The sequence below is a fragment of the Balaenoptera musculus genome, chromosome 14 (genome assembly GCF_009873245.2).
Source record: "Balaenoptera musculus isolate JJ_BM4_2016_0621 chromosome 14, mBalMus1.pri.v3, whole genome shotgun sequence".
NCBI lineage: Eukaryota > Metazoa > Chordata > Mammalia > Artiodactyla > Balaenopteridae > Balaenoptera > Balaenoptera musculus.
Window position 1 is genome coordinate 9057790 of NC_045798.1, and position 27997 is coordinate 9085786.

At 43.1% G+C, this 27997-nt stretch overlaps 2 protein-coding genes and 1 pseudogene across 8 annotated transcripts in view; 2 read left to right on the plus strand and 1 right to left on the minus strand.

The window, feature by feature from the left end:
- The window catches only part of PPTC7 (protein phosphatase targeting COQ7), a 39848-nt gene extending 37157 nt beyond the window's left edge, over window positions 1-2691 (minus strand). Inside the window, exon 1 of one of the 2 annotated variants that reach the window (XM_036874158.1) lies at window positions 83-2691. In XM_036874158.1, the coding sequence (XP_036730053.1) occupies window positions 83-308 (226 nt within the window). In that variant the 5' untranslated portion in view covers window positions 309-2691. The remainder of the gene's footprint in view (window positions 1-82) is intronic. The other variant, XM_036874157.1, reaches the window with a different exon arrangement.
- LOC118906640 lies at window positions 759-21198 on the plus strand (annotated as a pseudogene).
- A 3544-nt stretch (window positions 21199-24742) lies between these two features.
- The window catches only part of TCTN1 (tectonic family member 1), a 29109-nt gene continuing 25854 nt past the window's right edge, over window positions 24743-27997 (plus strand). For 4 of the 6 annotated variants that reach the window (XR_005016206.1, XM_036823345.1, XM_036823344.1 and 1 more), the window contains exons 1-2: window positions 24743-25031; window positions 27864-27984. Coding sequence is in view for 4 of the 6 variants with exons in the window: in XM_036823345.1 (XP_036679240.1) it covers window positions 24812-25031; window positions 27864-27984 (341 nt within the window). In the remaining 2 variants the exon portion in view is untranslated. The remainder of the gene's footprint in view (window positions 25032-27863; window positions 27985-27997) is intronic. The other 2 variants (XM_036823347.1, XM_036823348.1) reach the window with 2 other exon arrangements.

Consider the following 27997-nt stretch of genomic DNA (forward strand, 5'->3'; position numbering starts at 1 on the left):
AGGAGCGAGGAAAGCCCCGAGCAGGGGAGTCCCCAGGAGGCGGATCCCGGGCTGGGAAGGGGGGACCTGGCCGGGCACTCACCGAGCACGTCTGCCGAGCGGTGCCGGGCTACGAAGCACGCATCGTCCCCGTAGCACGCGCCCTTCTTAAGGAGGCCCTTACGGAAGTCCTTGCCGAAGCCGCAGCCGGCCGTCACGAGCCCGTAGTCGCCGCCGCCGCCGCCGCCGCCGGCCCTGGGGTCGGTCTGCGAGAGGCCGCCGAGCACGGCGCGGGCCACCAGTCTCCCGTACGAGAGGACCGAGAACATCGCCGCCGCCGCCCCCCCGAGGAGGCGGGGGGCCCGGGGAGCAGAAGGACGCGGAGGCCCGGAGCCGGCTCTCTCCTCAGCCGCAGCCGCGCCGCCGCCGGGACGCTCCTCAAGGCGGCGCGCAGTCGCCGCCGCCCCTGTCCGACGCGCGGGGCCTCGCACACGCTCCGCCGCGCGCACTGAAGCCAGAGCGAGGTCAGAACCGGCGGCTCCTCCGCCTCAGCCCGACTGGGGTCCCGGCTGCAGCCACCGCTGCCGCCGCCATCTTCCACTCCGCTAGCGTGTTCCGGGCCTCGCCGGCAGCACCGCCCCCTTTGTGGCCACGCCTCTAGCCCCGCCCACGGCCCGCTGCTTAGGCCCAAGCCCCGCCTCCTCGGCTCGGTGCCCTACGCAGCCACAGAGGTCGAGCGTGCGCAGAGGATGTGGACACAATTTCTCTTGGGAGTTGTAGTCGCTTTTTTACTTCACTGCCTAGCTTCAAGGACTTAGGAGGATTACCCAGACGCGGGACCTAAGTTAAAATACCGAGAATTACAGGTGGGCTGTTTTCTCCCCTGCTTTAACCATATCTTTTAAAAGCTATTGTTTTACATAACGCCACTATTCCTTTAAAGAAAAACCTGGAAGAAAGTATCGGGTCATATATCATTATTCTGTAGTATATATATTAAGAAACTGAAGTACACTAATCTAGTGACACCTCCAGAACTTATATATTGGAAGGGTTTAGGGGAGGCAATCTGTTTGGAGAGAAGAGCCGTTTTGCATAATGTTTAGGAAAATTCGAGAAAATACTATATGTTCTTATTAGACGGTGGGGTGAGGGTGGAGGGTTAGTGATGGAGATTCAGGCACGGCCACTGCAGCCACGTCATACAGAAGTGTTTCAGACTTTCAGACGGTTCTGCCAAGTGGGGAATAAAAAATTCTAGGCCCCAGATTTCTTTGCCTCAAATCTTAATTTTCTTGAAGGTCCACCTAGCTAAGCAGGTCTTTTCCCCACCTCTGATTTGGGTGCTCAGAGAGGTCATGCAGTGCCAAAGACTTGCAAAGATGAGGGCCCTGCCTCTCTCCTCCCACAGCTGCCACCTCTTCTCATCAGAAGGACAACTCTTAGCAAGAAAGGCAGCTCCCCTACTTTTTTTTTTTTAAGCTCTCAGCCCACCCTTAACAAAGACATCACAGTAGCCTTCTCCAGATTTTGACTAACCAACCTTCTTCTGAAAATATTTAGGTTGAAAAATAACTAAATTTAATGGGGAGTTTGTAATGTAATGTGAAGATTAGCTCACCAAGTGTGTGTAATATGTTTGTATGTGTATATGAATGTACATTCAAATTACATACCATGCTGGTGGGACTGTACATAATCTAGCCCCTGCATACCTCTCCACCGCATTTGGTCCTGTGCCTCCTTCACTAACTGAGCTCTAGCCATGCTCAAAGCTGCCTCAGGGCCTTTGCTTTTGCTCTTCCTTCCACCCACTAGAATGTAATTCCATTACCTGAGGGTCCTGTGCTCTTTCTTACTGTATCCCCAGAACATATGGGCACACAGTAAACACTTTAGTAAATAAATGAAAGAAAGAATGAATATTTAACTAGATCCTAAGCACCCCAAAGGCAAGGATCATTTGCCATTGTATTATTACAACTAACGGGCAGTTTGTAAATGTTGAATAAAAGAAGGGATAATTGAATAGGAAGCATAAATAATATAAAAATAGTATTTGTTGAATAAAGGAATGACTGAATGGATTCAGGAATAAAAGAAAACTGAGATTTGAGGCAAGTGATCTAATTTGGAATACTTTTTGGTTTTATTGAAACATAAATGTATATCACCGAGAAGCACTGGTCCTTTTCTAGTTAACTTTTGACAGAACTGTAGTTCCTCTGGGAATTCCCATCTCATTCTATAAATGAATCTCTTTTATACCTTTTTAAATACATCTAAAGACCTGTAAACCATCCACTCAGAGCACATTCCGTTATCCCAGTTACTGTCATCGTTAAACACTTTTGTGATTTACAGTGTGCTAAGTACTCTATATGTTTCTGTCCTTAAGGGTTTTCATCAAAATTGGACTGAACAAACCACTTCACATAATGAGTGGCATTTTGTCAAAGGTGTAGACAAAAAAAAGTTCATTTACTGGTTAAAGGATATAGCGATCCTAGGAATGCAGTTACACCTTGCTATTTTTTATGGCCCACAAGAATTGGAGAGCACCCAGAATGAGGGGGTGGAGCTTTGCCGAGCCTGTGCTTGGCATTTACGTCTGTGCCAGCTGTGCTAAAGGTTGTTCTTTTAAGCACACACCACTACCAAATCCCAGCCAGGATGTCAGGTAATTCTACCCCAAGGACAAACTTTTTAAAATAGCACGTCAACCCCTGTTCCTTGCCTCAATTAGACTGCTCCTACCTTTCATTTTCAGGGCATATATTACCTGATTTCCATGTCACTCACAAGAACCGGTTGGATGAGATGAGCAGCAACATAAGATGTGACTCTGACGCTGGTAACCTCTGCTCTGTTGGGGTGACTGTTTTCACAGTTAAATGATACGAGTGCCTTGAGTTTCCTGCAAATGAGTTTTCTGCAAATGAGTTGCTCTTCGGAGCACAATGCGAACAGAATCCTTTCTCAAAGATCCTTTGCACCTTTTCGGAAAGGAGAGGAGACAGGGCCTCAGGTTCCCTTGAATCATTTATTCCAGAGCCAGTTCTAAAAAGTTTCACTATTGTGGGGAAACCAGGAGAGGGTACTCTGAAACGAAAAAAAAACCCATTTTCCCCTGCCCTCCCCCAGGAGCACAATTCACTTGTGACATTTTGCTAGACTTAAAAAGCCCTAAGAGTTTTCTTCCTTAACAGAGTTACATTCCTAGCACTTCAAGGATTCCTGGGAGGTCACTTGTCACTCTCAGAAGCGAGCAAGTGGTGAAAATACCATCTGTGTTCCCAGGGCATCTCTATGGCATTAGAAAAGAGCTTTGCACTGGACTCACCCCCAGCACCTAAAAAAAGAAAAAAAAAAGGCATGAATTCCCTAATGAGATTTTCTGCCACACTGGTACACTGATCTCGTCTGATTTCTTTCTGCTAACCTATTCAAAATGAGAAGTAATTAGTTTCTCATCCTTGGTACTATTGACATTTGGGGTCAGATAATTCTTTATTGTAGGGGGCTGTCCTACACATTGAAGGGGGTTTAGCAGCATCCCTGACTTGTACCTACTAGATGCCAATAGCACACCTCACCCCCTAGTTGGGACAACCAAAAATGTCTCCAGAGTCTCCAGATATTGCCAAATGCCCCTGGGCGGGGGGCAGGCAAAATCACCCCCAATTTAGAACCACTGGGTTATACCGATGCCTTGCAAGTGAACAAATATTTGGGGAGCACTTGTTAAGTCTGAGACTCTGGGCTAAGGATAAAAAACGTTGGTGCCTTCATGGCAGTCACAGTATTGACACAGAGGGTTAAAATTAAGTAAATTTAGAGAGAAAATAAACACCACTGGTTGAAATAAAGGAGTGTGAGGAGGAGAAAGAGGACCCATTGGGGTGGGAGAACACTCAGGGCACTTCACAGAGGGTGACATTTGTGAGAGGCCTACATGGACAGAGGTCTGAGGAGGGGGTATAACCATTCCAAGTGAAAGAAATGGAAACTCAGCGAATGCAGAATGATTGGAGAACAACAGGTAGTCCAGTGCAGCTCAACCTTAGGGTTTGAATGAGGAATAATGAGAAATGGAGCTAGGAAAATAGTTTAGGAACTATTTAGCCATAGAAAGGAATGAAGTGCTGATACATGCCTCAACATAGAGGAACCTTGAAAACATTATACTTTTTTTTTTTTTAATATTTGTTTACTTATTTATTTGGCTGTGTCGGGTCTTAGTTGCGGCACACGGGATCTTTTAGTTGCAGCATGTGAACTCTTAGTTGTGGCATACGGGATCTAGTTCCCTGACCAGGGATTGAACCCCGGCCCCCTGCATTAGGAGCATGGAGTCTTAGCCACTGGACCACCAGGGAAGTCCCGACAACATTATACTAAGTTAAAGAAACCAGTCCCCAAAGACCACACATTGTATGATGCTATTTATATGAAATGTCCAGAATAGGCAAACCCATAGAGACAGAAAGCAGATTAGTAATTGCCAGAGGCTGGGAGGAGGGAGAATGGGAAATGATTGCTAATGGGTTTGGGGTTCCTCTTTGGGGTAATGAAAATGTTCTGGAATTAGATAGTAGTAACGGTTGCATAATCATATATATACTAAAAAACAATGAACTGTACACTTTAAAAGAGTGAATGTTATGATATGTGAATACCTCAATTAAAAAAAATAGGACCTACTGCAGAGGGCCTTATATGTTAAGCTGAAGGTACTTAATGCTGGAGACACCAAGGAGTCACCAAATGCTTTTAATATGCCAGTAATAATAATAAAATAATAAATAATATTATAATAAAATAATAAAACAAGAATAGTAATGAAAGTGAGAGCAATAGATACCATGGATTGAGTACTTCCTATGTGCATTACCTGCATGGTCTGCACTGACCACCTATTTAAACATGAAAACATCCAACAGTCCCGTCTGCATTTCACACAGGACTTATTTTGTTTATTGTTTGTTTCCTCCCTGACTAAAATGTACGTTCCATAGGAGCAGGGGATTTTGTGTATTTTATTCACTACTTTATCTCAAGGGTCCAGAACACTGCCTAGCATACAATAGGTACTGAATAAATAAGTAAGAAGTGAATGCTGTTGATTAAGAGAACCTTAGAGGTCACATAGAACAAGCAACTTGTTTTACAGCTGAGGAAAGGGGGGCAAATAACATGTTCCTCCCATAGGAATTTAATGGGTGGAGCTGGGCCAACTGGAGAGGTATCCAGGGGACTCTTGGTACCTGCCCTGCAAAGCCCCTTTGAAGGCATTAGCCACAAGCTGTTCTTTCCATTGAATTTACCTTGCTTTGCATTGTGTGTGATGGTCATGTTTCTCCCACCTAGTATCCATTCCCCTCATTCTCTGAAAATAGTATTTTGATTCCTTGGAGGAATAATCCATGTTGGTTCATGTGGTTTGGGTGGAACTAGATGGCAGGGAGACACATGACCCAGGTCTGACCAATCAGTGCACTGCATTCTCTTGGTCACGATTGGTCCAGTAGGAAGGCGCATGACCCAAGCTAGTTGAGTGAAACTCCATTATGGGATTTTGCTGAAAGCATTAAGGAGAAATTCTCACAGGGTTTCTAAGCTGGTAGAATGAAAGCTTGGAGCTGCTGATGGCCATTTTTGCCACTGCTTGGGTATAGCTAGCCTGAGAATGAAGGGAATTCAGAGAGAAGCAGAGCCTAGAGATGGTAAGAAACAGAGGCTTTGTGATAACGATTAAACCCCTGAATCCAGCTTTGCCTGAAGAAAGATCAGTCCCTCTACTCATATTAATTCCCTGATTTGCTTAAGCCACTTTGAGTTTGGCTTGCAAGGAAGTGAATCCTGACAAACACATCATATGATCCTCATAGCATGACTACAATTATTGAATCAAGAATAAGTCACCAGGGGCTTCCCTGGTGGCACAGTGGTTAAGAACCCGCCTGTCAGTGCAGGGGACATGGGTTCAAGCCCTGGTCCAGGAAGATCCCACATGCCATGGAGCAACTAAGCCTGTGTGCCACAACTACTGAGCCTGTGCTCTAGAGCCCATGAGCCACAGCTACTGAGCCTACGTGCCTAGAGCCCATGCTCTGCAACGAGAAGCCACCACAATGAGAAGCCTGTGCACCACAACGAAGAGCAGCCCCCACTCGCCGCAACTAGAGAAAGCCCATGCACAGCAACAAAGACCCAATGCAACCAAAAATAAATAAATTAATTAAAAAAAAAAAATAAGTCACCAAACCAAAGGCAACATTTAGAAGGAAACTTATCCTCCGCCAGTTTACATAGAGGAGAGGGAACTGCCACTTCTCAGTAGAAAAACTGCTGAAGCAAAACTTCTGATCTCTTTCTTTACTACCTCCATGAGATGAGGATAGGGTCTGATTGGTGGATTCAGAAAAAGATGCCGATGTTACTGAACTGAACACGGGTCCACTTGCCTGATGCTCAGCAAAGCCAATCTACTGAAGCCAGGTTGTGGTAAAGAAAAGTACAGCATTTATTTGCAGGGCACCAAGCAAGGAGAACAGGCAGCTAGTGCTGAAAAGACCCAAACTCCCCAATGGCTTTCAGGCAAGGGTTTTCTGTTTTTTGTTTTTTCTCCCTATTTGTGGCTTATTTTTTTCACCTCTTAACATTGTGTCCTTTGATGAATCAAAGATTTTTTTTTTTTTTGGCTGCATTGGGTCTTCGTTGCTGCATGCAGGCTTTCTCTATTTGTGGCGAGTGGGGGCTACTCTTCATTGTGGTGCACAGGCTTCTCATTGCAGTGGCTTCTCTTGTTGGGGAGCATGGGCTGTAGGCATGCGGGCTTAAGTAATAGCACGCAGGCTCAGTAGTTGTGGCTTGCAGGCTCTAGAGCACAGGCTCAGTAGTTGTGGCGCACAGGCTTAGTTGCTCTGCAGCATGTGGGATCTTCCTGGACCAGGGCTCGAACCCACGTCCCCTGCATTGGCAGGCGGATTCTTAACCACTGCACCACCAGGGAAGCCCCCAGGCAAGGGTTTTTAAAGGCAACATTGGGAGTGAGGGTTGCAAGGTGTATGATCAGCTCGTGAACGTTTTTCTGATTGGTTGGTTGTGAGGTAACAGGGTGATGTTTCGGGAATCTTCATCAGCCTTCTGGTTCCAACCAGTCTGGGGTCTTCGTGTTTGTGCTCAGCATGTTGTCACCATCCTCCACCTGGGGGGTAGGGTCTTAATTTCTGCAGAACAGTTCAAAGATATGTGTCAGACTGTTGTCTATATCCCTTTGGGAGGAACTAGGAATCCTGTGACTCTTCTGTTCTAGTCATTAACTGCTTCAGTCTGCTCTTTGAAACTCGGGGAAGGCCAAACAGGAAGTGGGGTACACGGAGGGGCTTGTACCTGGGAAGGCCCTGCAGGGTCCTGCTCAGTTTCAGTCCCACCTTTTCTTTGATACTGCTCAATCCTGAGCGGAACAGGAGTGGGACAAGAAAGGGAATAAAGTGTTGGATAGAGAGGTTAATCATAAATGTGGCAGGGGAACTCAGTTTTAGGGGGACTGGGTTTCAATGAGCATGTTGCCCAGTCCTTTCTCTTTATTCTTTCTTGCCATGGTCTGTCCTTTGGATACTCGTTTCCTCCTCTGCCATGGGGAGCCTGTCCCTCTGGAGGAGGCCTGCAGTCTGACCAGGTAACTCAGTGTAATCCAGATGGGGATTGTGTGCACAACAAAGCCATGTTCTCCAATCAGGCTCATCAATAAAGCTGATACTTGGAGCCCCAGCTGCCTGATTCATGCATCTACATCTCAGTGGGTTTAGAATTTGGAAGGGTCAAGAAGGGGGTAATTAATTATCACTCCATGAACCCCAAACATGTTAATTTTCTCTTCAGAAAACCTCAGAGATGGGCACGAAGGCTGACATTTGGGGGCTAAAATAACACATGGGATCAGGTTTCTGGTGTAGTCAGGGCTCGAGGCTGAAAGGTAATTGTGGGTCAAGTGGATTCTTGACCTGAGCAGTTTGTGACAGCTACAGTTGTTCGGTAAGATTTTAACTGGCAGGGGCCTGAGTACGAGGGCCTCTGGGGCAGGCCTTGACCTAACCCGTGAGAGTACAGCTTTGACCTCAGCAGGCAGCTGGGACAGGGATTACGTTATTGGGAAAAAAGCCTTTCTGTCCCAGGGAAGGCTTACCTTAAGGAGGACAAGGCTTTTTTTTTTTTTCAAATTTTTATTTATTTGTTTATTTATCCATGGCTTGTGTTGGGTCTTCGTTTCTGTGCGAGGGCCCCCTCCAGTTGCGGCAAGCGGGGGCCACTCTTCATTGCAGTGCGCAGGCCTCTCACTATCGCGGCCTCTCTTGTTGCGGAGCACAGGCTCCAGACGCGCAGGCTCAGTAATTGTGGCTCACGGGGCCCAGCCGCTCCGCGGCACAAGGGATCCTCCCTGACCAGGGCCCGAACCCGTGTCCCCTGCACTGGCAGGCAGACCCTCAACCACTGCGCCACCAGGGAAGCCCGAGAGGGCAAAGCTTTAGCTTACAAACATTTAGGCTCTGATGGGTAGAAGATTTTTGCTTCCTGTATTACGTATTTAAGCAAAGCTTCAGGCTGGATTTTAAACAGCAAAGACAACTAAATTCTCGAGTCAACAGAGATCTTGTCTGTGAGATTGTAGCCTTTTTACAGCATGAACACAGGGAGTAGGTGGATGCTGCAAATCTGTTCTTCTGTAGGTCGTTCTGAGCTTCATTCAGGGTCATGAGCAGAACCTGTGAAGGGGCTGATCTCTTGACTCCATTTGGCTTGTCACATGCTGGTAAGGTTCACCCCACTACTGGTATCGAGGTTTGCTCTGATTTGTTAATTGCATAAGCCTTGATCATGACTTTGGATCTGGGGAGCCAAGACCCTGAGTTTACCTGCAGAATGGGGGCATATTTTGTTAGTGAAAACAAATGAATAGAACAGGACCCTTATATAGGAGATATGCTTCTGGGGTTGAGGTAGAGAAAGCTAATGAAAATCCAAAAGCTAAGAAGGCAGTTAATGAAGCTTATGCCTAAAAGACTTTGTCTCTGGGAAACAGGTTTGCTCAGGCAATCAAGGAAGAACTAGGTTGTTTTTAAAAATATGATTCTGTCATGCATATTTGAAAGTTGCTGAGAGGGGATCTAAAAAGTCTTCATCACAAGAAAAAACGTTTTTTTTTTTGTAACCATGTATGGTGATGGATGTTAACTAGACTTACTGTAGCGATCATTTTGCAATATATACAAATATCAAATTATTTTTAAACTAGTAAAATGTTATATGTCACATATACCTCAAATATAGCAATTTTTAAAAAAAAGCTTCTGTCATGCTACCAGAACAGAACCAGTGGAAGAGTGAAAGGCAAATAAAAGAAGACCGACTGACTAAACTGGAGGAAGGCAGGGATTTTTTTTTTTAATTTACAGTATTTTTAATCACGCTAAAAAGAAACAGACACATAGATCTGGAAGTGAGACTGGCAGAGGTAACAGCAGATTTCTGTCTTCTCCCATCTGTTGCCCCCTGTGGGACATGAATCCTTGGTTCCGGGAGGAGAATGGGGGGATGTTTGCACTCCTTAAGCTGCTCGTTTTTGCTTGGAATTTTCTTTCAATGCTGGTATAATTGACTTCACCCAGGTTTTCTGTGCCCTGTGGGATGCTTTTCCTCTGTGGTCTCAAAAGTCTTTGCTTCCAGCTTGCTCCCATCTTCACAATGATTACTCTCCTCAGAAGGGCAGAGATTTTTTAAAGCTAAAACTGTGATCTTAGTAGACAGACCAGACAGATATGAAAGGGAAATGAGTTTGTCTTTTTAAAAATTATACTTAAAAATTTTTTTTTCTTTCCCTTTGTCCACGCCCCGAGGCTTGCAGGATCTTAGTTCCCCAACCAGGGATCAAACCCGGCCCCAGAAGTGGAAGCGTGGCGTCCTAACCACTGGACTGCCAGGGAATTCCCTGGAAATGAGTTTTTGAAGGCTCAGCTAGGTAGATATTAAGAGGGCGAATAGACTCATGCCTATGTGGAAACTTGAGAGGAAATGGAGGTAAAATTACAGATTTGTGGGAAGAAATTATTTTAAAAATGGTGGGAGGACATTGGTAATCCCTCTGGGGGAAAAAGAAATTAAATTGGATCCCTAACTCACAACATATACAAGAGTAAATTCCAGAGGTCAAAAGCAAAAGCAGGGGCTTCCCTGGTGGTTCAGTGGTTAAGAACCTGCCTGCCAATGCAGGGGACATGGGTTCAAGCCCTGGTCCGGGAAGATCCCACATGCCACGGGGCAACTAAGCCTGTGCGCCACAACTACTGATCCTGCGTTCTAGAGCCCGTGAGCCACAACTACTGAAGCCCGCGTGCCTAGAGCCCATGCCCTGCAACAAGAGAAGCCACCGCAATGAGAAGCCCGTGCACCACCACAATGAAGAGTAGCCCGCGCTCGCTGCAAGTGGAGAAAGCCCGCATGCAGCAACGAAGACCCAAGCAGCCAAAAACAAAAAGAAAGGACTTGAATAGACATTTCTCCAAAGAAGGTAAACAAATGGCCAATAAGCATAGGAAAAGATGCTTAACATCACTAATTGTCAGGGAAATGCAAATCAAAATCACAAAGAGATACCCCCTCACACACATTAAGACGGTTACTGTTTAAAAAACACAAAACCCAGATAATAACGAAATGTTATCAAGGTTGTAGGAAAAATGGAGCTCTTGTGCACTGTTGGTGGAGCTCTTGTGTACTGTTGGTGGGAATGTAAAATGGTGCAGACTCTGTTCCTCAGAAATGAAACAGAATTACCATATGATACAGCAATTCCACTTTTGGGTATATACCTGAAAGAATTGAAAGCTGGGACTCAAGCAGATTTTTTTTTTGGCTGCGTTGGGTCTTCGTTGCTGCACCCTGGCTTTCTCTAGTTGCGGTGAGCGGGGGGCTACTCTTCGTTGCGGTGCACGGGCTTCTCATTGCGGGGGCTTCTCTTGTTGCGGAGCACAGGCTCTAGGTGCGCGGGCTTCAATAGTTGTGGCTCGTGGGCTCTAGAGCACAGGCTCAGTAGTTGTGGCGCATGGGCTTAGTTGCTCCGCAGCATGTGGGATCTTCCGGGTCAGGGCTTGAACCTGTGTCCCCTGTGTTGGCAGGCAGATTCTTAACCACTGCGCCACCAGGGAAGTCCCTCAAGCAGATATTTGTATACCCATGCTCCTAACAGCATAATTCACAATAGTCAAAAGGTGGAAGCAACCCAAGTGTCCATTGATGGGTGAACTGATAAACAAAATGTGATATATACATATGATGGAATATTATTCTTTCTTAAGAAGGAAGGAAATCCTGATACATGTTACAACATGGATGAATTTTGAGGGCATTATGGTAAGTGAAATAAGCCAGACACAAAAAAGACAAACACTATATGATTCTGCTTTTATGAGGTAGATAGAGGAATCAAATTCATAGAGACAGAAAGTAGAATGGTGATTGCCAGGAGCTGGAGGGCAGAGAGAATAGGGAGTTATTGTTTAATGTGTACAGAGTTTCAGTTTTGCAAGATGAAAACAGTTCTGGAGATGGATGGTTGTGATGATTGCAGAACAATGTGAATGTACTTAGTGCCACTGAACCATACATTTTAAAATGCTGTCTTATTTCTCCAAAGAAGATATACAGATTGCCAACAAACACATGAAAGGATGCTCAACATCACTAATCATTAGAGAAATGCAAATCAAAACTACAATGAGGTATCACCTCACACTGGTCAGAATGGCCATCATCAAAATATCTACAAACAATAAATGCTAGAGAGGGTGTGGAGAAAAGGGAACCCTCTTGCACTGTTGGTGGGAATGTAAATTGATACAGCCACTGTGGAGAACAGTATGGAAGTTCTTTAAAAAACTAAAAATAGGGCTTCCCTGGTGGCGCAGTGGTTGAGAATCTGCCTGCTAATGCAGGGGACACGGGTTCGAGCCCTGGTCTGGGAAGATCCCACATGCCGCGGAGCAACTGGGCCCGTGAGCCACGATTACTGAGCCTGCGCGTCTGGAGCCTGTGCTCCGCAACAAGAGAGGCCCGCGCAACCGCAATGAAGAGTGGCCCCCGCTTGCCACAACTAGAGAAAGCCCTCGCACAGAAACGAAGACCCAACACAGCCATAAATAAATAAAAATAAATAAATTAAAAAAAAAAATAAATAAAAAAAATAAAAAACTAAAAATAGAACTGCCATGTGACCCAGCAATCCCACTACTGGGCATAAACCCTGAGAAAACCATAATTCAAAAAGAGTCATGTACCCCAATGTTCATTGCAGCTCTATTTACAATAGCCAGGACATGGAAGCAACCTAAGTGTCCATCGACAGATGAATGGATAAAGAAGATGTGGCACATATATACAATGGAATATTACTCAGCCATAAAAAGAAACGAAATTGAGTTATTTGTAGTGAGGTGGATGGACCTAGAGTCTGTCATACAGAGTGAAGTAAGTCAGAAAGAGAAAAACAAATACCGTATGCTAACACATAATATGGAATCTAAAAAAAAAAAAAAATGGTTTTGAAGAACCTAGGGGCTGGACAGGAATAAAGATGCAGACGTAGAGAATGAACTTGAAGACATGGGGAGTGGGGGAAGGGTAAGCTGGGACGAAGTGAGAGAATGGCATGGACATATATACACTACCAAATGTAAAATAGATAGCTAGTGGGAAGCAGCCTCATAGCACAGGGAGGTCAGCTCGGTGCTTTGTGACCATCTAGAGGGGTGGGATAAGGAGGGTGGGAGGGAGACGCAAGAGGGAGGAGATATGGGGATATATGTATATGTATAGCTGATTCACTTTGTTATAAAGCAGAAACTAACCATTGTAAAGCAATTATACTCCAATAAAGATGTTAAAAAAAATGCTGTCTTAAATTTTATGTCATGCATGTTTTACCATAGTTAACATTTTTTAAAAGGTTAGAGCTTCTGCATAACAAAAGTCACCATTAAAAAAATACTTAAATAAAAACAATAAGCCACAGCCTGAGAGAAGGTATTTGTGATGCATAAATCCAAGAAAGGATTAGTATCCAGAGTACATCAAGAATTCCTTCACATTAGTAAAGAAAAAGAAATAACTCAATAGAAAAGTAGAAAAATATAAAAAATGCCCAACAGTATGTTAAATTAATTAAACAAGGAGGCCATTAGATTGAGGTGGTTCTAATGCCTTAGCAGTCTGCATAAGCCAGCCAAAAAGTAAATGCCTCAAGGTTAAGAAATCAAAACCTAAAGACAACCAATCACAAACAGCCAACTAGTCTTTCCCAAATAAGGCAACCGCTTAAGCTACAGCCAATCAAATAATTTCCTTGCTTTGTTTCTGCATCTTCTCAGTAAAAGTCTTGCCCCTAGCTCCCGTCAGAGAAGCACTCCCAACCACTTCCGGTTTGGCATTGCCCGATTCAAATTGATTTTTGCTCAAATAAACTCTTAAAATTTTTTTCTTTTTAAAAATTGGAGTATAGTTAATTTACAATATTGTGTTTTATTAAAATTTTTGATTTGCCTCAGTTTATCTTTTAACAAGGCATTTCAGAAGAGAAAACCCAATAGACATATGAAGAGAGACCCAATTTCATTAGTAATCAGGGAAATGACTGGAGTGGGGAGGCTAAATTACGGTGGGCAGAGAAAGCGTCTCTGAATAGGTGTCATTTGAACTGAGATCTAAGTGAAAATTTGAGCAAAACAGCCAGCCATACAGAGTTCTGGAGGGGGACTTCCCTGGCGGTCCAGCGGTGAAGACTCTGAACTTACAATGCAGGGGGCCTGGGTTTGATCCCTGGTGGGGGAACTACATCCCACATGCCGCAACTAAGAGCCTGCATGCCGCAACTAAAGAATCCTGCATGCTGCAAGGAAGATCCTGCACGCGGCAACAAAGATGCCGTGTGCCGCAACTAAGACCTGGTGTGGCCAAATAAATAAAATAAATAAAAAAATAAAGTTCTGGAGGAAGGGCATTCCAGGCAGAGGGAAGAGCAAATGCAAATGTCCTGGGTTGGAATAAGTTTGGCGATGTCTCAGTCAGCCCAGGCTGCCATAACAAAATACCACAGACTTGATAGCTTAAAGAACAGAAATTTTTTTCTCACAGTTCTGGAAGCTGGAAGTCTGAGAACAGGGTGCCAGCATACTTGGGTTCTGATGAGAGCTCTCTTCCTGGCTTGCAGATGGCCACCTTCTCATAGTGTCTTCACGTGGCTTCCTCTTCTTATAAGGCCACAGTCCTATTGGATTAGAGCCCCATCCTTATGACTTCATTTAATTTCAGTTGCTTCCCCAAAGCCTTATTACTAATTTCAGTCACACTGGGGGTTAGGGCTTCAACATATGAATTTTGAGGGACACAAACATTCAGTCCATAACACCTCAGTGTGGGGCTTGCTTTAAAAAGTCAATTTGAGGGAATTCCCTGGTGGTCCAGTGGTTAGGACTGCGTGCTTCCATTGCAGTGGGCACAGGTTTGATCCCTGGTCGGGGAACTAAGATCCCACAAGCCTTGAGGAAAAAAAAAAAAAAAAAAAAAAAGTCAATTTGAGGAGGCAAGGACTTCAGTACTGAATGTGGAAGTGAAAACCTACAGATCAACTCCGAGACTGGATAAGATAGAATGACTCCTCCCACAGTCCATTTTTGGAAGTATAAAGAAGTAAAGCTTATGCAGGCTGAGGGGAAGGGAATTTGGGGGGAAGTTATATTGGCTTTTAATTCCTTGCCAAAGGCACAAAAACTCTGTTCCCCTTCACAGGGGGTTTCCCTCCTCTGTCCTCTGAGTTTGACAACAGAATGAGATGCAGTTCCTAAGTTCCTTCTTTCTTTACTACCCTCCATGGTAACACAGGGCTCTTAGTTAATAGGTTTTACTGCTAATTACCAGGGAACAACAAAAGTATAACAAACAACAACGTCTAAACATGACTCATTCAAATAGAGAATAATCACATGTCAAAAATTTCTTCACCTTGTTAAAGAGGAAACAGTAAGATGGTGAAGCTGGTTCAGAGAGCATTTTGAGGAAGTAGATATTTGAGGAGGGGGTCTTAGATACTAAACTGGTTAATCTCTGCAGGGTAATAAAGAATGATAAGCTTTGGGATTCTTTTTTATACTGGAAAGGAATACTTTGGAACTCAAACCAGACAAAAATCTGAGCCTTTAATAAATAGCAAATAGCTAAGCAAACAAAGATACATTCCTTGGCCTACATATATGGCCAGTGGGCCAAATCTGGCTCTGCTGCTTGCATTTATAATAAAGTTTTATTGGACCACAGACACATCCATTTGTTTACATACTGTGTAAGGCTGCTTTTGCTCTAAACAACAGAGTACTATGATGACAGAGTTGAGTAGTTGACAGAGAGGAGATAGCCCAAAAGCCTAAAATATATACTATCTTGGATCCTTACAGAAAAAGTTTGCCAACCCCTGCTAGAGAATTAATCCTTGGGTGGGCTTGTTAATCAACGTCCTAGATGACATGGCAAGAGCTACACTGCCCTCTCTTGGTCTTATTTGCAAATTTTGGCTAATTTTTCTTAAAAAGGAGACGTTTGGCTTAAAAGTTGAGGGACATTTGGAGAGTTGTCATCTCTGGCCTATAATTCATAAATCCTCCCGTCCACCCACTTCAACACCCCAACACCCGCTTTGTGCATGTGACTGTCTCAATGCACCTCCTTTTAAGGGCAAGGAGGCCTGAAAAATAATTGGTGTTAAGTAATGTCCTTTACAACGTCATTTTGCTCAACAGGGCATTCTGTCTTGGAATTAGGACTCCAGTTAGGGCTTGTGCCTCATAGTAATAGTACATTCAGATGGAAGGGTTTCTTGGGATGTTCTCTGAGCTTCTTTGAATTAAGTTCTACAGCTGTTGCAAACTGCAAGTTTTGAGAAGGCAGCAATAGTGTGTGCTTGACCACTGCCTGCTTCCCTGGTTCCTGGCACATAGTAGGTGCTCAGTAAAATATTTGTTGATTGAATGATAGATCCAATGAAAGACTAAAGACAGAGGGTTTGTTTTCCCCTCATGGTCAGCCCTGTGTGAGGAACAAAGTTTTGGTGACAAAGTCTGCCACCTTCAGGAAGAAAAGTGAAACTGCAAGATTCAGAACTGCTAGGCCCTGAGGAAAACACAGTCAACTGCAACGCAAGATTACCAGAGAATCAGTTTTTTCTCCTTTAGCTTAAGACAGAATTAATCAACATCATTTTGCCCTTTCCAATTAAGGAAACCTGCTCCCTTTCTTTAATAACATTTAAAGCCTTTGGAGTGCTTAATAAGTGCCCAGCACCATCCCATGCGCACACAATTTTGCGGTAGGTACCACTAGTCATCTCCATTTTATAAATGAGGAATTTGAGCAGAGAAAGCATGACCGAGTTACACTAGCTAGAAGGGGGCAAAACTAGGAGTTTGAACCCAAACATCGTGGCTTCAGAATGTGTGCGTTTAATCATTTCACTATACTACATCACTATGCCTGATATGGAAAATGTTTATAGGAAACATAGAAACATGGCAAATGGAACCCATGCAGATATCTCTGCTCTCTCCTGAACACTACTAAAATGATAGAAAAGGGATCCAAAAGGTCTAAACCCACAGAGAACAGGAGAGAAGATGACTGCTCATGAGAGATGTTGAATCCTTTTCAGAAGATAGAAAGTAGATGGATGATTTAGCTGAGTGGAGAAACCGTAGGAAGGGGATGCCAGTGAGGAGTAAGCCTGGGCCCTTGGCAGTGAAAGCACAGCGTCCTAACCACTGGACAGCCAGGGAATTCCCCTGAAAACAGATCATTAATTGTACATACATACTAGGAGCTGTTAACCCCAGATTCCCTCCTGTGACCCCTTACCCCAATCCCTGCAAAGATTATTCTTTGGAGAACTTGAAACATGACAGCTCTAGGTTCAGAGATCGCAGTCAGAGAAAAGTATGGAGGTGAGGCAACATGCTAAAGACAGGTTAAATGAAAGCGTGCAGCTAAAAAAAAATCGGACCTTTTTTTTTAATAATCATGTGTTTGGTGGTAGTATTGGTATTGCTATTCTGAGACTTAGCATTATGCTAAGTGTATTTTAGGACAAAGCAAATAATAAATTATGTTGGAGTTTTTGAGAACCAAGCTTTATGGTGTGGAAGAAAGGAAATACATATGTATGGTCAATGTGGTTAAGTAAAACCCCTCTAGTCTTAATTTTAATTGGAAACATCAGTATGATGGACTTTGTCAGAGAGGTTAAATAACTTGCTCAAGGCCACCCAGCTAATAAGGGATGGAACAAGAGTAACTCAGCCTGGTCTTGCTCCAAAATTTGTGAGGGCCTCCTGGAGGAGGTGAAATTTGAAGGATAAGTAGGATCAATAATGGACTTCTCTCGATCTATAGAAGATGTGCTTACCATGACCCAGGAATCCTGGGCTGACCTGGTAAGAGTTTGTTTCTGAAATGTCAAAACTCAAGGCCAGCCTCCAAGTCATGGTGACCAGATGACCAACAGAAGTTACCTGGGTCTCCCCCTGTGTCATCCCTTTAAAAAATTTCAAGAACGGTGAGATGTATTTTCACGAAGTCCTCAAAGTAAACACTTCTTACAGTACACCCATAGAAGACTACACAATTTGTTTGAGTCTAATTTTTTTTTAGACTTGAAAAATGTTCACAAGATTTAAAATTTGCTTTCATGTCTAGTTTGGCAGTAGATGTTGGGCAAGGCTGGCAGGAGGAAAGGATTTGTGCCCTATTTTCCAAATGCTCCCCCTAATGGAACATAGGGATGATGTGATTAAGAGAGGGAACATATGTTTTTTAATTTGTTTTATTGTTGTGGTTATTTAATTTAAAAATTAGTTATTGGGAGTTCCCTGGCGGTCCCATGGTTAGGACTCGGCGCTTTCACTGCTGTGGCCCTGGGTTCAATCCCTGGTCGGGGACCTAAGATCCTGCAAGCAAGGAGGCATGGCCAAAACAAAAAATTAGTTATTAAGTGAAAAGTAACACAGGCAAAATAGATTGAAGATCGATTCTCCTTCCTTCCTCCTCCCCAGAAACTGTTACATCTACCAGCTTCTTATGTCTTGCAGAGAACACTTTAAGAGGAAACTTTTAGGCTGATTCATGTTAGAAGGCGACAGAAGTTAAAATATGACTGATCTTTTATTAGCCCACTATAGTAAGCATGGGTTACTTTTATTATCCCACTATAGTAAGCCCTCTGAGGGAGAAACTACAGCTAGATTTAGATTGGACGGACTTTCATTATTTGTCTTAAGGAATGCACAAATGATCCCTATTAAAAAGAGGTACCAATTTAAGTCTTTGTCCAAACAGACCTAGTTAAACTTCATCTTTTCTTATCAGGCCATCTTTTTTTTTCCCCCCTAATAAATGGACAATAATGTAGAGATGGGGATTCTGGGGGTTTGGATTTAGGGTTAATTCCATCCAGATTTTTCATAACTATGACTATAATAATTCTGATGTTTCCAGGACATTCTAATTTTTAAATTGTCTTCCTAACTACATGCATGCTTGTCAGACCATGGATTCTGATTTGGGGCATGGAGAACACGCTTTAACAGTGTGAGGTTGGTGCTTTTGACATAGGCTTACGCAGTCTTGTATTTGCTTTTCTTTGGTCTCCACGTTCTTTCCAACAAATTTGGGTTAACAAAAGGTAAAAGCTTTAAACAAGCTGTAGCAGAAATGCCTGACCCCATGGCCAGGCAAAATGAAGCAGGTTCAGGCCTCAAGAAGAACTCACTCACAGGCTGCCAGTAAGGGGTGGATGAAAACGGAGCTACCTGCAGATCCTGAGAACAAAATGATGAAAACATGTTTACAACACGGAAACAGAAATTGAAGTGGGGGAGGAGAGAGCAGTGCCCCTCAGTGGTACCAAGAGGTCAGCTCACTTCCATTTTTTGAGGCTCTTTGTTTACAGAAAAATGAAGAATTAAGTTCTTCATTTAATATTTAACAAATTCTTTTAACAAATTCATTTTAACCCCAAGGTTAAAATGCCATGTAAATGTGCCGTTACAAGATGATTGGATTTATTAAAAGCCAACTAATAAAACTGCAGTGAGATACAACCACACAATTATTAGAATAGCTAAAAATGAGATTGAAAACAAAACTGACCATACCAAGTTTTCAGGAGCATAAGGAGCAACTGAAGTCTCATATATTGTTGGTGGGCATGCAGAAGGTACGTCACTTTGGGAAAAGGTTGGGAAGTTTCTTATAAAATTCAACATCCACCACTATACAACCCAGAAATCTCATTCCTAGGTGTGCACCCAAGAGAAATGAAAATCACACAAAATCTGTATGTGAATGTTTATAGTGGCTTTATTTGTAATTGCCAAAAACTGGAAAAACTTAAATTCCTTCAACTTGTGAATGAATGAAGAAATTGTGGTATATCCATTATGGAATACTTGTCAGCAATAGAAAGGAGTGGATTGAAAGAAACTCTTGCATATATGGCCAAGTTGTTTTCTAACAGTGGTGCTAGGACTATATAAGGGGGAAAGGACAGTCTCTTCAACAAATGGTGTTGGGAAAACTGGATATCCACATGCAAAAGAATGAAATTAGACCCTTACCTTATGCCAAATACAAATATTAACTCAAAATAGATTGAAACTATTAAATTCCTAGCAGAAAACATAGGAGAAAAGTTTCAGGACATTGGATTTGGCAATGATTTCTTGGATATAACACCAAAAGCACAGGCAACAGTGGGACTACATCAAACTTAAAAACTTCTGTGTGTCAAAAGAAACAATCAACAGAGTGAAAAGGCAACCTATGGAATGGGAGAAAAATAATTGCAAATCACGTATCTGATGAGGGGTTAATATCTAGAATATATAAGGAACTTCTACATCTCAAAAACAATAACAAAAACCCAATTAAAAATTGGGCAAAAAACCTGACTAGACATTTCTCCAACGAAGATATACAAATCTCCAATAGGCACAGGAAAAGATGCTTGATATTACTAATTATTAGAAAAATGCAAATCAAAACCACAATGAAACATCACCCCACACTCCTCTGGATGTATGTTCTAGAGATCTGTTGCACAACAGTGTGAAAACACTTAACGCTGCTGAACTGTACACTTAAAAATGATTAAGATGGTGTTTAATGGTATGTGGGTTTTTTTTACAATAATAATAATAATAAAAGTAATAAAAGAAACACCCCTTTCCTCAGCTGCCGCTAAGGTGCTCGGTCCTTCCGAGGAAGCTAAGGTCGCGTTGGGGTGAGGCCCTCACTTCATCCGGTGACCAGCCCCCGCCTAGCACTGGCCCGTACCATGGCCTCTGTCTCAGGGCTCACCTGCATCTACTCGGCCCTCATCCTGCACGACAATGAGGTGATGGTCACCCAGGATAAGATCAATGCCCTCATTAAAGCACTGGTGTAAAGGTTGAACCTTTCTGGCCAGGCTTGTTTGCAAAGTCTTTGGCCAATGTCAACATTGGGAGCCTCATCTGCAACGTGGGGGCTGGTGGACCTGCCCCAGCAGCTGGTGCTGTCCCAGCAGGAGGTCCTGCCCCCTCCACCACTGCTGCCGCAGCTGAGGAGAAGAAAGTAGAAGCAAAGAAAGAAGAATCTGAAGAGTCCGATGATGACATGGGCTTTGGTCTTTTTGACTAAACGTCTTTAGTAACACGGTCAATAAAAAGCTGAGCTCTTAAAAATAAATAATAATAATAAAAGAAACAGACTGTTGATACATGCAGTGTGGATAAATCTCAAAGGCATTAGGTTAAGTGAAAGAAGCCAGGCTCAAAAGGCTACATACTGTATGATTCCATCCATGTGACATTCTGGAAAAGGGAAAACCACAGGGACAGAAAATAAGTAGGTCAATGTCTTACAGGCCTGGGACAGTAGGAGGGGCTGACTATAAAGGAGCATGAAGGAACTTTTCTGGGTGGTAAAATTGTTCTGTATCTTGATTATGGTTGTGGTTACATGACTGTATGTGTTAGTTAAAATCATAAAACTGTATACCAAAAAAACTGTACATTGGTGCATGAGAAAACCTGTATATAAAAAACTGTACACAAAAATTTATACTGTATATAAATTATCCCTCAATAAAACTGACTAAAAAGAAATGTGGAGTAAATGTGGGAAAATGTTAAATTTTAATGATCTCAGTGCAGTGTACAGTGGTCTTTTTTGTACCTTTTATTGTGATTGAAATGTTTCAGTCTGAAAATAATTTTTAAAGTTATTCTTTTTTTAAGTATTTTTTAAAAAATTTATATTATTTTTGTCTGCGTTGGGCCTTTGTGCTGCACGCAGGTTTTCTCTAGTTGCGGCAAAGGGGGGCTACTCTTCATTGCAGTGCACGGGCTTCTCATTGCGGTGGCTTCTCTTGTTGCTGAGCATGGGCTCTAGGCGCCCGGGCTTCAGTAGTTGTGGCACGCGGGCTCTGTAGTTGTGGCTCGCGGGCTCTAGAGCACCGGCTCAGTAGTTGTGGTGCATGGGTTTGGTTGCTCCGTGGCATGTGGGATCTTCCTGGACCAGGGATCGAACCCATGTCCCCTGCATTAGCAGGCGGATTCTCAACCACTGAGCCACCAGGGAAGCCCTTTAAAGTTATTCTTAAGAAGCCAATTAGTTGGGACTTCCCTGGTGGCACAGTGGTTAAGAATCCGCCTGCCAATGCAGGGGACATGGGTTCGAGCCCTGGTCCGGGAAGATCCCACATGCCGCGGAGCAACCAAACCCATGCACCACAACTACTGAGCCTGTGCTCTAGAGCCCGCGAGCCACAACTACAGAGCCCGCGTGCCACAACTACTGAAGCCCGCACGCTTAGAGCCAGTGCCCTGCAACAAGGGAAGCCACTGCAATGAGAAGCCCGCGCACCACCGCAATGAAGAGTAGCCCCCGCTCACCACAACTAGAGAAAGCCCGCGTGCAGCAACGAAGACCCTAATGCAGCCAAAAATAAAAGTAAATAAATACATAAATTAATTAATTTAAAAAAAGCTGATTAGTTTATTCAAACTTCAGTATGGTCCAATAATAGGATGCAAGTTTAAAGTTGTCTGGTAAACAAAGAATTGTTTCATTCCTGTCAATGTATGTCTGTGACTGTATTTATTACGTCATTTTCAGAAAAGGTCAAACTTGTAAATTTGAGACCTTTCAAGAATGTGAAGTCTGCTCAAATAGCCCTTCTGCCCCCATAATGTTTCAGAAAACATTTGAAGAACAAGAATAGTATCTGGTGGTTGACTAGGCATGTGGGAAATGCAAGGAGGAGAGAAGCTGGGGATTATTTTCTTCTGGGTGTTGATTTAGAAATGAATTACTGGACGGTTCACTTCAGTCAAAACAATAGAGTCAGTCCTTTGTCCTCACACAGGCTTGATCTCCTGTCGTTCGAAGAAATCCCTTTATAAAGCCTAATGATTCTGCCTCCCTATTTGTAAAATATTTGGCTCGGATGAATAAAGATGGGTGTATATACTTAATCATAGGCAAAACTGCATACTTAATTTTAGACAGATTAGAAGCCACGACTTTAGCAATAATAGTAACAACAATAATAGTCAACTCACCCCAAACCACACCAAAGACCAAGACAGAGGGGTTATCACTGCCATATGAAGTCAGACTCAGCTATGTTTCCACCCAGCTACTCCTGTCTTTGGTTTTTCAGGCTCCTCACATGCGGCAGCTTCCAAGTGCGGAATTCCAAAAAGCTGAAATTGTCTTGATTCCTCCCAACGTTGGCACAGGCTATAAGGAATTGAGAATGCCAATAATCCTAGAGAAACAGATGGACATTTTAGATCACAAACATTTACGCACAACGCAAATGCTGCAGTTTTGGACAAAATATGGAAATAGATCTTGGCCCTTCTTTGTGTCCTTCCATCTTAATGAGGGAACCTGCCAAGGCCAGGGGACAAGGAAGGGAGAAAGGATCCTTTGGGTTGAAAGATGAAAAAAAACCTGGCAGAAAGGAGTCAGCTGTGAAATGAAAAGTTTCAGTGTTCCCAAGGTTTGCAAAATGGATCTGAGCTGATGCAGCCGTCATCTTGACTGTGTAAAATGTCATAAAATTACTTTTAGGCCACCTACGGAGTGTTTGAGATTGAACCAGAAGGGGTGGTGAGATTATTTCCCAAACCATAAACTCAAAAATGTTAGAACTGACGGTCACTTTATCAAAATTTAATCCAACAGCCTAAAATTTCAAAACAGAAAATAGGACAACATGATTGACAGATATTAAGGTATAGAAAAGAAAGTAGAGGCCTGGAAGTAAAGAGTAGATTGAAAAACAAGTCATCCTGGATTTAGAAGTTATGAGATGAAGGTTTGGAAAATAATAGTTTTTTTTTTTTAAAGGAAAGCGTTACATACAAGCGTTATTAAAAGTGGTCCAGAATTTCAGGTGGATGTTAAAACAATTCTTTGTAGAAAAGAATTGGAAATATCTGTATTACACATTTGATCCAATTATATTTTATACACTTTCTCTGGAATGCCATAGGAAGGTGCTAAAGATGTCATTTTGATGATTTAGCTTTGCTGTATAAATTTAATAAACTAGGTATATATACTGTTTTGGCATTCTTCTTTTTTTAAATTTTAATTTTAATTAATTTATTTATTTAGTTTTGGCTGTGCCATGGCTTGTGGGATCTTAGTTCCCCAACCAGGGATGGAACCCAGGCCCCCAGCAGTGAAAGCGCCGAGTCCTAACCACTGGACCGACAGGGAATTCCCTTGGCATTCTTCTGAATTGGAAAAATGTGTTTCTTGAATAATTACCATGATATGTTTAAGTATTTTCACATTCACTTCTGAATTGTAAGGAGATTAAGTATCAAAGATATAGCCAGCATACCTGCGCTGGAATACTTCTATAAATATGGCAGCTTAGAAATGAGGGGCTTCCCTGAGTCTTGTGGCCTTCAATTCATTTTGTAGAGTTACAGTAGATTTGCTTTGTTTTTTCCTTTTAACACCTATAAATCATTCTACTTAATTTTTGTCAATTTTTTTTGTCTGTAGAAAAAGTTATTAAGTTTTCATCTGTCCCCCTTATCACAACACAGTGAACAGAAGTTATCTGGCGACTTCCTGGGATACAAGCCCTAGAGGTAGATACTATACCTGTCATACAGATGAGAAAACCGAGGCTCAGAGAGCCTAAGTGGGCTAAAACAAAAACGGCAAAGAAAGTGTCAACAGGTGTGAGACAGAAAATTCAAGGATAGTGATGTGATCTCTGCTCCTTCAAAAAGCCCTATTTAGTAGCTTTAGGAGAGTGGGTCCCAAAATTTGTCCCCCCGCACTGGTTGCGTTAGGACATTTGTTAAAAATATTGATCCCTGGACCCTGCCCTAGGCTTATTGATTCAGAATCCCCTGAGGCGGAAGCTGGAAATCCGCATTTTTTAAACAAGTACCGCAGTCCGCTTGGAAACTACATGCGGGATTCACAAGCCCCAGGTGTCCACTGGCTTCACACTGCCCCAGGTCCGCGTCCCACAGTCCCGCCCCTCTCCCCCGCCCCCATCCCCGCCTCTTGTGGCCGGCCCCGCCCAGGCCCCGCCCCGCCCTCCGCCCCCAGTCTCTCGCGGCCTCTCGCGACCCTTCCCGTGATGCTGCGCACCCAGCCGCCGCGGTTGCCAGGTAGCGCGCGGTCCTTGGCTGCTAGCCGCGCGGGTTTCCGCTGGGTGATGGGGCTGTGGGATCTCCCGCCGCTCCTGCTCGTGCTCCTGGACTGCTGGGCCTCCGTGAGCGCCCAGGCCGGGGCCACCCCGGTGGTGACGACGGAGGGCCTGTACTCCACGAAGCCAGCCCCGACGACTTTCCGACCTGCTGTATCTCCTAGGCCCCATGAAACCCCCAGGGCTCCCAGGCCCTCCTCCGGCCCCAGGCCCACCCCGGTCACGGACGGTGGGTACCAAGTGCCAATTCCTGGGGATCTATAAGTGATCCAGACTGCGGGGGGTGGTAGCCCGGGTGAGGATGTAATAATAATGATAGTTAACGTTTATTGACCACTTATTGTGAGCAGGCATTGCTAAGTGTTTCATAGGCATTAATTCTCTCAGCAACCGTTGGAGGTAGATGTTATTATTCACTGTCATACAGATGAGAAAACCGAGGCTCAGAGAGCCCAAGTGGGAAATATAAAAAGCTTTGAAAGTACTTGCAGTGGTCTTGGACAACATTAACGCTAAAGGTGATAATGAATGAATACTTGCAGCTTTGCAGCAGAACACGAAATTAAATCGAAAGTTTGTAGACAGTTGTGGGAATTAAGTGCATAGGATACGTTGAACTTTTCACTTATCAAAAAGAGACGCGAAAAGTCTAGTTTACTGAAAGTGACTAGGTCAAGGCCCCTGTCTGTTGACTTGAATTATAAGAACCCAGGATTCCTCCTGTGTTGAGCTGGAGGTGGGAAGTTATGGGGTGAGGGCTTATATCCACTTCTTAAGATTCATCTTTAGGGATAATTAACATATTTCTCGGAAAGTGATCTAATCCTTGAGTCACACATTTGGTGACTATTTTGTAATCTGATTCGACACGGATGACTTCAGGGGATAGCTGTGACTCCAAGATAGAGGGCAAACTTTTGTGAATATGCATTTTTCTGGGGTGAGAGTTCATAGAAGTGAGTAGTTTGTCAAAGGGGTTTGTGATCTCAGAAAAATCCCTTTTAAGTCCTCTGACTGTAACTCCAATAGGTATGCAGTATTTTTTATCCCTTCTTAAGAGAAAAAGATCTTTTCTTAAATTGAGTAAGGTTCAGTATTAGTAAATGGAAAAGTCATCATTGGCTGACATCCTGAACTCTAGGACTTAACATCAGTTACTGAACCATTATTTCTCCTTTATAAATTATGAGTAGTCCTAAGAAAAAGTACAGAGAAATATATTTGCTATTTCAATATATAAAAAAGCTTTGTTTTATATCAAAACTTTATTTGATGAATTAGTAGGGAAGTTAAGTGATAAATTGGGACAGAATACAGCAGAGTATTCAATATCTGAAATTCTCTAAGATTTTTTGGACTGAGTTGTCTTTTATCCATGTAAATGTTTCGTCTGTTAATGCACTTTCTCCCCAAAATGAAGCTGTTCTTGAACCATCATTAATAGGTGTTCAGGGCTGTTTTTCCAAAATGGGAGGATGAATTTACACTTTCCTTCGTCTTTTTAAAGGGCCTCTGTTTAGACCTGTGCAAGTAATGATAATAAATGCCAACTGGCATTTATTAACTGCTTACTGTGTAGCAGCCCCTGTGCTAAGCATTTCATCTGTGATGTATCTCATTTAATCCTTATAACAACCTTAGGATGTTGGGTTATTCCCATTTTTTCATGTTAGTGAATTACTTGCCTGATTTTAGGTCACACCCTGGGTACATGTTGTAGCAGGAGAGTGACTCGGAGTGGAGAACTGGGCAGCCGTTTGCAGAATGGGTTACAGGTGGAAGAGAAGGATGATAACTTTCATCTTGAATGTGAGCTCTGTTCATTAGTACCCTGTAGACGTGAAGAGGCTTGGAAGAGCAGCTGAGTGCTACTTAGACCCTGGGAGTGCTCAACACATACTTGTTGACTGATTAAGTGTACTCACATGGATAGAGACCTTTTTTTTTTTCCTAAGTAGAGTTATTAAACACTATTGCTTTGTCCCTAGTAGTCTTATAGCTACCTACCTACAAAGGCTTTAAGTTTTGTAAAACAAATCAACATTACTTTTGAACACATAAGGCAGGGTGCCTCACCACTTCTAAGCACACAAAGGAGTCCTTGGCTAGAGGGAAACACTGTAAAATAATTCATAAATGCAAATAAGAATGTTGTATGTATTGTCTACCAGCATTTGCTTGAGATCCCTTTTTTAAATTTGTTTGTGCATGAAATCCTTTTTCAAAAAAAGAAACAAAACATTACAGGTAAGATTGAAGCACTGATCTTATTCCCTCCCTTCCAGCAGTAATTAAACTACCATGAGTTCAGTATTTATCATTCTCATGCTCTGCTATCTCTTTAAAAGTTTTTTGCCCCCCTGTTTGACAGACTAAAATAGGGAATTAAAAATCCAGGTAGTCATCATTATTAAAAATTAAAATTTGCTAAGTGGGGCTTCCTTCCTTTTCCCATACTTTTATTGTCTGAATTACGAAAGATATTTCTAGGATCCCAAGTACAAAGAAGTTGAGCCAGTTTGATTCTTGGCCAATAGCCTGTGAATGTGGGCTCAGCTTCAAAGCTGCAGTTGACGTCTGAGGAGAAGAACAAGATAGAGAACCCTGATTCTTGGCAGCCTTAAGTGGGCCCTTCCTCTGAATTGGAATCTCCAGAGGAGGGGCTCAGGAGTCTGCAGTGTTAAACTGGTGGTTCTTTTGATCAGGCAAGTGATTTACCGTGCTGGTTCTTAAACCTGTTTTAATTATCAGCATCACCTGGAAAGTTTTTGAAAAACAGGTGTCTGGTTTCATAGTTAGCTTACCAAATCAGAGTCTTTCTAGGTAGAACACAAACAGAACTTTCCAGGTGAGTCAGATGATTAGCCACTTTGGGGAAACCTTGGATGGAGGGGTGCTCAAACTGACTTATTTTCACTTCACAAATTTCCCCCAAAGTGCAATAGGAAAAATAAAATGGACCTTCTGTATGAGATGGATTTTTGGTACCTTGCAGTGGCAGGGGGGCAGTCACTACCTGCTGATTGTGACACTCTGCACCCCACCTCTCTTGTTTCTGTAGTTGCTGCTCTGTGTGTCTGTGACTTGTCTCCAGCACTGTGTGATGTCAACTGCTGTTGTGATCCTGATTGCAGCTCGGTGGATTTCAGTGTCTTTTCTGCCTGCTCAATCCCAGTTGTCATGTAAGTTTATGAC